This window comes from Pseudophryne corroboree, chromosome 6, assembly GCF_028390025.1.
Source record: "Pseudophryne corroboree isolate aPseCor3 chromosome 6, aPseCor3.hap2, whole genome shotgun sequence".
NCBI classification, from domain to species: domain Eukaryota; kingdom Metazoa; phylum Chordata; class Amphibia; order Anura; family Myobatrachidae; genus Pseudophryne; species Pseudophryne corroboree.
In genome coordinates, this window is record NC_086449.1 from 244,548,170 (window position 1) to 244,561,495 (window position 13,326).

The 13,326-nt window shown below is 41.8% G+C and overlaps 1 protein-coding gene across 2 annotated transcripts in view; it reads right to left on the reverse strand.

Moving 5' to 3' along the window:
• Nucleotides 1–715: 715 nt before the first annotated feature.
• ARPIN (actin related protein 2/3 complex inhibitor) overlaps nt 716–13,326 on the reverse strand; it is an 83,554-nt gene continuing 70,943 nt past the window's right edge. For both annotated transcript variants that reach the window (XM_063925824.1, XM_063925825.1), the window contains exons 3-6: nt 9,590–9,722; nt 6,142–6,348; nt 5,456–5,622; nt 716–2,495 (exon numbers count right to left, since the gene is read on the reverse strand). In XM_063925824.1, coding sequence (XP_063781894.1) covers nt 2,487–2,495; nt 5,456–5,622; nt 6,142–6,348; nt 9,590–9,722 — 516 coding nt within the window. In that variant the 3' untranslated portion in view covers nt 716–2,486. The remainder of the gene's footprint in view (nt 2,496–5,455; nt 5,623–6,141; nt 6,349–9,589; nt 9,723–13,326) is intronic.

Genomic DNA, 13,326 nt, shown 5'->3' on the forward strand with positions numbered 1-13,326 from the left:
GTCCACAGGTTATCCACAGGATAACAATGGGATATGATGGAGCATTCTGAGATTGAGAATGGGTCGAAGAGACCCATTTGGCTTCTGAACCAAAAACAGGTTGGAGTAGAAACCCTGTCCCCGTTGTGCAGAGGGAACTGGAATGATTACTCCTGATTGAAGCAATTTCTGAACTGCTTCTTGCAAGGCCCTGGCCTTCGTCTCTACCAGAGACAGGCTGGTGCAGAAGAACCTTCGAGGAGGATGCTTCTTGAAGGGGAGAACATAACCTAGAGATACCGCTTTTTGCGCCTAAGCATCTGTTGTAGACTGCTGCCAAATCTGTGCAAACTGAAGAAGCCGGCCCCCTACCCTGGATAGGACGGGCCCGTTGCATCCTGGGGGGCCTGAAAGCTTTTGATCGTTTGGTGCCAATCCGCTGTCGCTCCATCATATCCCATTGTTATCCTGTGGATAACCTGTGGACCCTGACGGAGATGTATGATGGTTTCATTTGGATGTGTTGTATTGTATCAAATCTGTACTTCACATCTGCTTTTTTTCTCATAGCAATAGTTTTGATTATATTTATCTTTTTGATTTGGCTGGGTTTGTGAGTGGGATTGTGTTCTGGGTTTGCTTTAATAAAAATATACCTGATTTATAAATACACTCACATTCAGTCTGTGTATTGCCATCTACATAATAAAGGAGATTAATAAACACACAAAGCAAGCCAAGTAACTTGCATTGTATTGCTTTTGCAAACAGACTAACCTTGTACATATATATTTATACAGAAAAATATAAAAATCTAGAACCATACAATGTGAAGTGAATACATTTTAGTGCACATAAAAATTATTTCTATGTCCATCTTATAAAGAAATCCCAATATCAGACGCACAAAATATACTTCATAAACAAAAATAATTTTCCATTACAGTTCAGGCATCAACTAAGAGCATATAGAAAATTAAGCACAGCTTTGACTGAAATAGCATATATTAATATTACCAACCATATTAACTGAACAGAGAAATTACAGCAATAATCTGTCACCAACAAATGTTTCCCAACAACAGATGACAGAAGCATCCCCACATAAAGATATTAAAAATGTGTGTACATATTTTGACTGGCGACACAGACACATTACCACCCACTCTAGCAAGGGGGAATGTTTGGCAGTTTCTGGTTCTTAGAGGAAAAGTAAACCTCTCACCATGCGACAGCCTAGTCTGTGCGGGTATCGGAAATTCAATTGATATAATTAGGCGGCATATTTTTCTCACACCTTGCATCTATAGCACAAAGCTATGGAGACCCACAATGCTCACTAGCGCTAAAGCTAATCCTGGTAGCTGGGGGGGTCAGGGTCTTTGATAGCTATCTCTGAAGTCTATTTACTAAGCATTGGAGATAAAGTGGATGGAGATACAGTACCAGCCAATCAGCTCCTAACTGTCATGTCACAGGCTGTGTTTGAAAAATGACAGTTAGTAGCTGGTTGGTTGGGATTTTATTACTAATGGGAAGAGGCACTGCTGAACAGGTTCTCTGAAAAAGACCAACCTTTCTAACAATAGAAACGTAAGGGTTGCTGGAAAATTGTACTAGTACTGTACAAACTACAGAATGAGTGCATCTGTGCCCAATTTGGCATGGCGTGTGGACCAGGCTCAGATGACAGGAGGCCCCATTCAGTGTAACCATATATTCCAACATATCAAAATAGAACTATTCACATTTTGATTGTAACATGTTCTCATCATACATAGTTAGGTCAAGTTTGCCGAAAAACTATCAACCTGTGCAACAACTATAAGCGTGTCGTCCGTAAAGTGCCAAATGACAACCGTTTATGTAGGTCGCAAATATTGTCAAGAAAGGCAAGTTATAATATTCATTGAATGAACGTTTGTATCCAATAAATCTCTAATACATATTGTAAAAGCCAATACATGTAAATTATATGATGCATTATATGGAGAATAACTAGCGTTTTGTGGAAGAAGATTCTAGTTTCTTTTTAATATATTTGCTACAATCTGAAAAGATGAAAGAACGTTTATAAGAATCATGAGAAAAATACACATACATCGGGGTAATCACACCTCATTGTCCCTGGTACAGTCTTTATTTGGAGTACTGATGCAGCTCAACAAACATCCAAAAGAAATGGCCTGCACCAGCTTCACATACAAGAAGTAGATGTTTACTTGCCGAGTATATTGGTCTGCAAGTAAGAAAAAGTCCATAGTCGCACTCACAGATGCCAGGATGTATCCGGTCAGGCCCACAGGGATTCAACACACCTGCAATACGCTACAGGTAGGCAGCAAGCTGCTGCAGGAGGTGACAGTCCCCTGAAATGCCACAACTGCACTGCTGTGTGGGCACTATAGCCAATTAATACATGCCTTTTATACTTATTCAGCTTCAGGGTGTCAATAATTTTGCTACTGTGGTGAACATAGCAGCAGCAGTCATGAAAAGCGGGTTCTTTAATCATCCTACAAAGAAATATATATATATAAATCAGACGAGACACAACAATAAACATGTATACAATGCAGTCTCAGCATCAATACACAACAGTACCAGTGTGGGTTCTACAGTGCGTGGCAAAAAAAAAAAAAAGTCCCAGATTTTAAAGATTAAGAAAAAAGGCAAGGTAAATGCTATTCAAAATGTTAGCACATAATCTAAATGTGCATGGAAAATAGTTTATTATAAATTGGTTTTGAATAGGATATCATTCAGATGGTGGCTTTCATTCGTGATACACATTTGTAGTCAATTTCTGAAGTGTTGCGCATCACTCTGCGGGTCATTTACGGCGTTATCACGGCATTTTCTTGCCGAAGCTCACTTTCATTTGTCTGACTGCTAAACAAGCAGAATTTCATTACTGGCCGGAAAACCATTCTCATGAGCTTAATGCGAGGGATCTACATCAGCCAACGGGGTTCATCAGAAAGTGGAGGTCTACATACATTGACTATAAGAACCATAAATGACCTGAAGGCTGCTATATGCCAATAAATGACGATATCATATTCAAAACGCACAGAAAATAAACTGCGTTCCATTCAGTTTTAGATTATGTACTAAAATTCTGAATAGCAATTACTATGGCTTTTTTGTTAACCTTTGAAATCTAGGAGGCTTTTTGCCATACTCTGTATTATCAGGAATGCTGCAGGGTTTTCATGAGATGCTGTTTTTTTTGTAATCTAAAGCAACATAATAAATAATGTTTCAAAACTACCCATGTTTTTGAGTGCACAGCCCTGGTATTCCCACACATCCATAAACTTAGCAGTGCTTCCTACAATGACTGTAGGAGATAGCACTGAGGCTCATGTCTGTTTGTAGGACATTATTACTGAAAAGCAGTTATTACATTTTCTTTATGACTTTTGGAAATTTCTAAACAACCACCTTGACATTTTATAGTGTGTTAAAGCTATAACATATAGTATATATATATTAACATATACATACAGTACTATATGCAACCTAGTTATTGAAAGGCTTAGTATCAGATTTGATACACCTATTTTTAATCGAAGCTCCCCTCTAGGGAAGGGGGCAGACCGCTCCTCCTGTTGAAGAAATGTTAAGAAACTGTAACTTTTAGGGGTAATAGTGGGAAGAATGTGGCGGCTGTATTATTTGAGAGGGTAGTCAGTCAATGCATTACAGGGCTGCCTGGAAGCAAGACTAATTTGTCTACAATATTGCAGAGTGCTGGTCTTAGAAAGTAGGGGCAGTTGATTGCTTCTGTCCAGATGAAGGGGTCTTATTCATGAAGTAGTGAATAGCCCTGTTTAACTCTGAGAACAGGGCTTTTCACGGCTTCGTTCTATTCATGAAGCGGGTTACCGTGGAGAAGTTCAGGATTTCTCCAGCTTGGTCTACCATCAGGACGGGGGGCCCATGTGGTAGTACTGTATATTGGTGCCGCCAGTTACAGACAGCCATGCAGATACAGTGCCCGTGGATAGTGATTGGCTGCCGGTCTGCGAGCTCTGAATGTCATGCAGCTAGCTCCAAATTCAAAATACAGTTGGTAATGTGCCACTGTCACTGCATGGCTGCCTTTCAGTCATTGCAGCAGGCAACTGGCTGCCTGTCAGTGATTGCAGCAGGCAACACCAATCTACACTACCAACCGGGCCCCCTCCCTGACAGGTCGGGAGATGAGAAAGAAGAGCGGGGGAGGAGGAGTATGGGGAGCGGACAGCATTTTGCTGCAACTACCTTCCCCTAGGACAGTAGCAGTAGCGACTTGGACAGCAGAGGAGATCAGAGACACACTGAACCCACGAACCTGCAAGAGCTGCTTCCAGGGCTCCGAGCAGGTGAACAGCTATGTGTAATGTGTGAACCTCTATGTGAGAATGCGGTATCTGAAATATGATGCGATATATAGTTACTGTATAATGAGCAATGCAAATAGTGACTTGCACATGAATAGACCCAGAAGTACAATACTACTCTTCTACTTCCCCTGCTATTGCCTCTTCCCTCGTGGTCTCTCCTCTTTAGGTCACACAGGTGTTATTACCAGTGACTGGTCTCAAGTAGGACTAGTAATTCATAAGGTGATATAGTGCTGATGACGACCCAGTGACAACAGCACACACAATGAAGATGGAAACAGCACGGGTGAGATAATCAGATCAGTAACAGGTGACACTTAGAGGAGGCAGTGGGTGGCTGATTATGGGGGGAGGGCCATAGTTAAGGGTGTAAGTTATGAGTGGGCTTTATTATGAGGTATGCTCTACCTACTGTATGGCGAGTTCTGGCTGTGCTGATTTATACTGTTTCTGTAGTGTCTGTGCGTGGGGGTAGTAATGAAATGTCAGAGCTAATTATTGTTATTTGGATAGAAATAATGTATTCAGATGTTGATCTCTAAATTTTGAAAACACCTGGGCCTGGGGTGTCTATTTTGCTAATTCACACTCTATTATGTCAAAACGCATTTATGCCACTGCCCCTCATGTGCAGCAAGAGGCAAAAAGAAACCCTAGGGTGCACACTAACATATCAAAAACTTTCTGTACTTAAGCTGTGACCAGCACAGGGTTATGTATATGTGTAAGACACAGGTGTGGGTTACACCACGGTGCAGGCCAGTGATGGGGAACCTTTGGCACTCCAGCTGTTGTTGAACTACAAATCGCGGCATGCACTGCAGCCAAACCAGGTACCAGCACAGAAACTAGGTAAAGTGACATAAAAAAAAGGATATTTTTATACATTCACTTACTAAAATAAATAAATGGGATAGAGTACTTTAAAAAAAATAAAAAAAATGATAGATAGATAATTTATTTTGGCATAAATAACCCTGTAGATAGAATAGTCAACACAAAATTAGAAAGACCTTTCCAATAATAGCGGTACCAGAAATATTTTTTTTAACGTTGGTAATTGGAAGAAAACTCAATGGTCATACCCATTCATCGTCCTCGGCTCCATCCCCTTGGCCCCTGGGCTCGCTAGCAGATACACTGCTACGAGATTTATTGGCCATTATGTTGCCTGTCCAGGAAGCTCCAGTCTGAGCATCGCCAGCAAAATTACATTTGGTCACTGTTCCACTTTCAAGTTTTGCTATTGAAACTAGAGGAGAGAAAATACATCACTAGGACAGGAGTGATGGCCAAACACTTTAACTAATACTTTGTGCCGGTGGGGAAAACAAGTTTACAGGTTATAGTTTGCCCATTCACTAGGAGTCTTTTTTTTTTTATTTTTTTTATAGTCCATATTGGAGCATCAATAACATGTCAATAAAATGCTAGCGCTAGAATTAATTTGATATTAATGTACTTTCCCAATAGTAATACAATGAGGGGAGCTTATAGCCCCCCCTACACTACAACTGCAGCCCCCCCTTGGAATCAACAAATGCACAAGCTCTTTATTACCAGGAGCAAGTATGCAGCTGGCAATACAGTAAACTATGAATTTACCATTGAATGGGAAGATTTTCTATGAAAATATTATAATGTCTAGAGTTTTCCCATTAGGAGATTTCTTTTTGATTCAAGTGAATAACATTTACAAATTCATTGTTTTCGTGTAGCGTGGCTATTGTCAGTCAACTACATCCTACATTATAGAAAATAAGCAGCTTACATAAAAAAGGTCCATCTCCCAAGGTCTTAACTCTTAGCAGTTCACCCAACTCCAGTTCAGGTTTTTCCATGTCCGTTTCTGGTAACCAAAATGCTAGAGTATCTTTGGGAATGAACCTATCGCTGATTTTCATTAAATCCTTCTTGTTGATCAGATTCTTCAGTTCCTCTGTAGACAGTCTGTCCGTCTCACCTTTGGCTTCTACCTCTGGTAAAGACAATACAGTTCTCGTTAGAAAACAAAAATTCAGTTTTTATACTGAGAGCTGTAAGACAATGGTTCCTTAAAGAAGGCAAGTGGTTGGTCCATGTTCTATCGAATGCAGTGCTTCAAATGTCATGGCGAAGCAGACTTTCTTGCTCTTAAAAAACTAGACATTGAATTACATAATGCGCTCCCACTACGCTTAGTATTGCTATATATTAATAAACAGGTAATGAATCAAGTATCAAAAAGTAATGTGTGCTATGAGAATTAGAAGACTCCATTATTGTGGTATACAAAAGTATATGGCTCCAAGGTAGATAGTCCCACAACAAGCAGCACTGAAACTATAGGAGTTTTTAATCCAGAATGTAATTTTATTGCTTTACTACATAGGCCCTAGAACACTATGGTGCTCATGCGGCGTTTGATAAAAATCAACATCTAAATAGCAAGTGCAAAATGCGCACCCACACAACCTGCAGAGCTGGTCCTACACACAAAATGTGCACAGCACCGCTAGGGCAGCATATGCAATGCCTCTACTGCTGGAGAGAACAGTACTATATACACATGGTTTACACCAGAGATGTGACTGCACAGTGCTAAAGTTACATTACACAATCAAGTACATGACTCAGCAGTGATATTATATAGTCGCATTTAGCATAGAAAAAGAAAGTAGAACAAGACACAAAGATCAAATGAAAGTGTAAGTTGAAAACAATACATAGATACACTGCCTTCCACTTTCAAAGGTCAAATGGAAATATGCTATATGGCTGTGGTCTGAGACGATCACTCAAAACCTGATGCCCTAGTATAAAGGGCCGCAAGCGCAAAATGCGACTCAGTCACAGGAGAGCTGATTCATAATGATCATTGTTGCACATGCACCACTGGAAAACAGACAGTTTGCAGGAAATAAAAGGGGAAAACTACATCTCTGTTCAAGTCTGTACTATGCCTTAGAGAGTGATAAAGTACTAGCCAACTAATTGCCATGTTACAGGCTGTGTCTGAAAAGAACTGGGGCTGATTGGCTGGTACTATATCTTTCTCTCTCTCTCTACAGCTTAGTACATCTGCCCCTTGGTTTGGTGGAGAGCAATTCAATTCGAGCGATTGCTGCAATGTGGCACATCATGACCATTAACATAGCTAGTTTTTCCTTGCATAGCACAGGTGTGCAGGTAAACTAGTGATGTTGCAGGTATTGTACATGGCAGGAAGGGCACAGCTGTGTATTAATGTGATGCTCAGCATCACATTTAACAGAGTTGATTTTTTTTTCCCCTATAAATGCTGTGATCTCTCTCTGGGGGATATATTCAATTGAAGTCGAAAACTGCAGTCTGTCGAAAAGACGGCAGTTTTCGACTAAGGTCGAAACGTGATTCAACCTATTCAAAAGCTTTTCGACAAGTCGAGGCATTCGACTTGTCGAACAACACGTGGATCGGCGGAATAGCTGCAGATCCACATGTTGATGTCGAAAACGGGGGCAAATCCGAAAGGTTTTGGCCCCCTTTTCGACCATCTCAATCCGACATCAAAATGATGTCGGAATGAGATTGACCCAGAGGAGGCGGGGGGACGGCCGGCGGCAGCCAGAGGAGATCAGCGCTACAGCAGCGCTGAAGCTGGATGTCACTCACCCGCCCGGCCTCATGGCAGCTTCCACCCGGCTCCAGAACGCTGCTGGAGCTGGGTGGAAGCTGCCGTGAGGTTGGGCGGCTGAGTGACATCCTGCTGCAGTGCTACTCCGTGGCACTGATCTCCCTGTATGCCCGCCGGCTGTCCCCCCCTCGCCTCCTCTGGGTCCCATCTAAATTCGACTTGAAAAAGTTGCATTTTAGATGGGATTGAATAGGGGTTGTCTGATCCATTCCGACAAATACATGTCGGAATGGATCCGACTTTAATTGAATATACCCCATGATCTCTTTTCCAAACCACACAACAGAAGCATGCCTGGTCTGATAGGCATGCCTGTCAGCAAACAAATATGCTTTTGGAATAGATGGCTAACTCCTCGCCAGCTTCTTCTATACCTCACTGCTCTTCTGATTTGTTAGTGGAAGAAATGTTAGGAGAGAGTATGGTGCTAAACGGTGTGCTAGATTTAATGGTCACTACCAAGCAAACCAAGTCACAGAGGAACCTTGTGTTTGTTTGCGAGTGCTTTCTGTAAATGACAAAAATGACATCAGATGAACTTCTGGGATACATACGATATCCCGGCAGATGGGATGCCGGCTGTCACTATACAGAAACAGTGGCATCCCGGGAGCGAGTCCCCTCACGGGATCGACTCCCATCAGGTTCTATTCCCACTCGGTGGGAATACCAGGTGGGTGTCGGCATTCAGTTTGTCGGTAAAATGCTGGCTGTCGGGATTCCGATGTCTGTCTCCTTAACGCTGGGATCCCAACAGCCGGAATATTGACTGCACCCTGAACTTCTCACCGGTTCACTTTAAAAAGACATTTAGAATTATTTGCAAGAATTTCTCAAAAGTCCACATCTACATTCAAATCTATAGCAGTAAGACAGATATTTGCTTCCATTGTCACACCAAAACTACACAGATAAAAGTCTCACACAGGAATCCCTTTAAAACAAAGGGTTTGTCGTCTATGTGGGCCACCTAGGGGATAACATGGAAACTCTTTTAGGGTCTCATCCATCTTGACACTACCATTAAGAAGTCATATGGTGCAGTCACTGGTCTAATGCTTACCTGTACTAATCCCTTACCAACCACTTATTATCCCATTTATGCTTAAGAATACCAGGCAAAAAGTTCCATATACCCTTCCCAGCCCACCGATAACAGCAGTTTCATTACATGGTGAGACTTGTTAAAGGGTTTATATGATCAACTTTGTTTTCATATGTATGTTTACGGCCCTCATCATCAGGCATGTACGTAAACGCATTTGCAAACGCAGCCCATATCAGCTGGTGTGTAATTACCTGCCAACCAATGACACTGATGTGATCCATCCAATTAAGGTGTGGGTGGGTGTGTGTGTTTGTGTCTAAAGTGTAGATGTATCTCGTTGTCCGAAGCTCACACCCTGATGAGCAGTCAGCATAAGGACTAATGATAGAAACATAATAACTAAAAACTATAATAGGAAGGCATAACAAAGTGATTAAACTCCTGATGAGAATGGAGAAAGCATTAATGAGGCGACTATAACTCAAAAAGAACACTATAATCCAATGCAATACCTACTGTAAGAAGACATGAGGAAGCCGGTGTTCACTTTCTTAGTGTCACTGAAATTGGGCTCAATTTCATTTCCTTTACTGTCAAACTTCCTACGATGTATCTTGCTAGGTCTCAGATATAGAATGTACCATCGTTCCTAGCGTATCCCAAAGACACACATGCATAAAAAGTCAGTTATATAAAAAAATTAATATACGTGAAATAGTGCCAATAAGAGAGAGGGGAAGGGGCGTGAGAAATGTGGAGGATGAAAGAGCGGAATAGGCAGACGTATAATAGATGCATATCGATATACAAAAGCAAACTAAAAACCAATTATAAGTGGGATAATATTTACTGTTCTCTATTACATCAGTTATTTTAGACAAGCTTACAGGTGAGAGGTGCCAAGGTTAGTTAACTTATTTGCCAACCACTTTTCATGCCATAGGCACAATCTCCCAGCATATGTAATGAATCTGATGTAATGGAGGTGCTCGCCAGAGTTTGGTAGTGAACATGTGAGAAAAAGTTTGAAAGAAATTTGCTTCGAGGCCAAGTTTTTCACAGAGAGATAAATGTGGGTTACACATATTTACTGACTGGATACATTAGAGAGGAACATAAGGTCAACCTGGAAACATCCTATCATAGCCACTAACTGGACAGGTCTATAGCATATGACCATGGGAATCTGGATAGCATAGATCAGGGGGAGGGAACCTGTGGCCCGCCAGCTGCTGTGGAACTACACATCTCAGCATGCTCTGCCATCGTTTTCTTAGGACATGCTAAAATTGTGTCATGGCATGCTTGGATGTGTAGTTCCAAAGCAGCTGGAGTGCCACAGGTTGCCTACCCCTGGCCTAGATGTTTAGTAAAAACTGATTTCCACTTTAAGATAGGCCCATCATGTGGTTCTGCACAGGCAGGGATTACAGAACACTATATTACGATTAGAGATTTGATGTTGTTGTCTTTTATAGCTATACCACACTATTCAAGTCACATGATAAGGTGTGTTAATAGTAAGCAGTTTTAAATATATATTTTTCGCTTAAATTAGAAAAACATGTCAATCTTACGGTCCTCACCCATAAGAGGGAGTGAAAGTATTCAGCCCCTTATCACAAGAAACATTAGTGACAGTATGCTAATTACTGCATTAATGAGTTACACATCTTATTCTAAAAATACATCAGAAAAGCTTTGGCGGAATTCTGACATTCACAAATCCATGTGACAAGATCTCAAGGACAGAATATACCTGCATAAAGCAATGGTTGGGGCATTTTTCCAACACTCAACAGGTTGTCTTAAAGCAGTGATTCCCAACCTGGGTCCTCTAGGCAAATAACAGTCCAAGTTTTACAAATATCTATGCTTGAGCACAGATGGTTAAATCAAAATAACTGACGTACTAATTGGTGGAGAGCACCTGTGCCCATGTACGGCTATGTGTGTGGCTTGAGGACACAGGTTGAAAAACACTGTCTTAAAGCTTAAGGAAAGACTCTGCAGAGCGGCTTTTGGATTAAAAAAAAATGAATGAGAGAATAATGGTATAGTAAGGATCTCACCTTATAATTTGAATTTGTAACCCCAGCACAAGCAGCCATGTAACCCCCCATATGTACCTTGCACCCAAACCAGAACTTGTTAAAACTATATAGAAAATAAACTGGGGGGCGATTGTCGTAGCAATGGGGAAGGGGGGGCAGGGCTGGGTAGTGTTTGCATCCTGACCGCAGGCAAAACTACAGCAGTCCTCCTGGCCTGACAATCAACAGGTATTCTCTTTGAGTCACAATGTCAGGCCAGCTGTGCCCTGCCTAGCATTATAAATGATATAGATGGGACTCCCATCTGTTAGACCACTTGTCCCTTCTCCTTCGCCGGTCTGCATGGCAATAACAAGTTATCACTTGGAAAAAGTCAGGACTGAAGCTGCTGCAGCATTTATACAAACGGAGATCAGCAAGTTAGTAAAAAATACTATATCGGAGGCTGTGTGACATAACCAGAACTAGGGACACATTGTAAATGAATGTGAGTTGTCACCACACACGGTGTGGCATATAATGTGAATTGGCAGAATGCACAGTGTGGTATATAATGTGAACTAGGCCATGGTATAATCATTTCAGCTCGCTACCCTTGGGGTAGTGAAGGTGCCAAACCCTTTACGCAACTAAACCCGATTACTATGGGCATTGCGCCCATAGTAATCAGGTTTAGTTGCGTAAAGGGTTGGGCACCTTCACTACCCCAAGGGTAGCGAGCTGAAATGATTATACCATGCACGATAACGGGGATCACTTTAGAAAGGAGATTGGGGCGTGATATATTATTTGAATACTGCACATAATGTGAATTGGCAGCATACACATTGTGGCATATAATGTTAACTTTTTTAGTGCCCATATATTCATCTCAGCTGGAGTGTTAAAAAAGCATCTAAAATGTATTTCACAATATCAAAGTCACAAAAGGGCCCATTTATCATTGAATAATTGTGGCTTATTACTCGAAAATACAAATTTTCCTAGGGTAACCGCAAATAGTTAGTAGCCCCCGAATTTATGATAGGACGTAGCAGATATGTCCATTCCAGCATATACAGAGTGAAAACAGGTAACCCAATTGGAAAGACCAAGTCGCTGTAATGGTGACTGCAAAAATCACATAGTATTCATTGAGTGTGCGCCATACAAGGGAAGCTTTTGTTCAGCCAGGAGGCCACGAGAACTAGGTGGGCAATAAGCCAACGATCTGCAAGCATCTGATGGACGGTGTGGTGACTTTGAAAGTCTACCTCCCAGTTGTCCACCCCAGGAACGTGAACTGCCAAAATGGCAGGAAACCACAGAGCTCTGCCTAAACTAAGATGTGAGACACTTCATCATCAACGGATGACTCCTTGTTCCACCCTGCCCGTTTATGTAAGCCACAGCAGTGACACCGACTGTACACGAACAGGTTTTCCATCTGTGCTGAGCTTGGACCAGAGCATTCCTGACCGCCCACAACTCCATTATTGTGAAGGTGGACACTCTGTTGGACTAAAGACAATGAAGATGTTGGTCCAGAGTGACAGTGCTCCATACCATTAGGCTGGCATCTGTGATTAGAACCCAATCCTTAATTAAGGTTCCAGGGAATGAAGTCACCACAGAAGGGACTGGCGTGTCCGATGTGACAATCCAAAAAATGTCTGTCCGAGTGGGGTCCTGTCGTGGACCAACGTCAAAGGATCTGACCCTGCAAACTCTTGGAACGAAATCAGGAATGTGGTTCCGCCTCGATGGAAGCCACCATTTTCTCCAAAGCTGCATACATCTGAAGACGTTAAACTAAAAAGTAGAAGACGCAACCTCACCAATGATTGGAGATCATGAATCTTCTGTGGAAGGAGAAAAACTATCTGACAGAGTGTCTAATAATAGGCCCAAGAAAAGCATTATCTAGTAAGATACGAGCTTGGACGTGGGATGATTTAGGATCCAGCCGTGATCCACCAAGGTGTCCTCCAGCACCTGCAAAAGCAGCAAGGCTTCCTAAGAAGATCGTCTAAATAAGGAAGGATGGTGATTCCTCATCAAGGAAATCATGTGGTCCATGACCTTAGTGAAAGACCCTGAGGGCTGTGGACAGACAAAATGGTAGGGACTGAAACTAAAAATGTAAACTACCCACCGCAAAGTGGAGTAGATGATGATGGCCCTTCCAGATGGGGATGTGAAGATAGGCGTCATTTATAA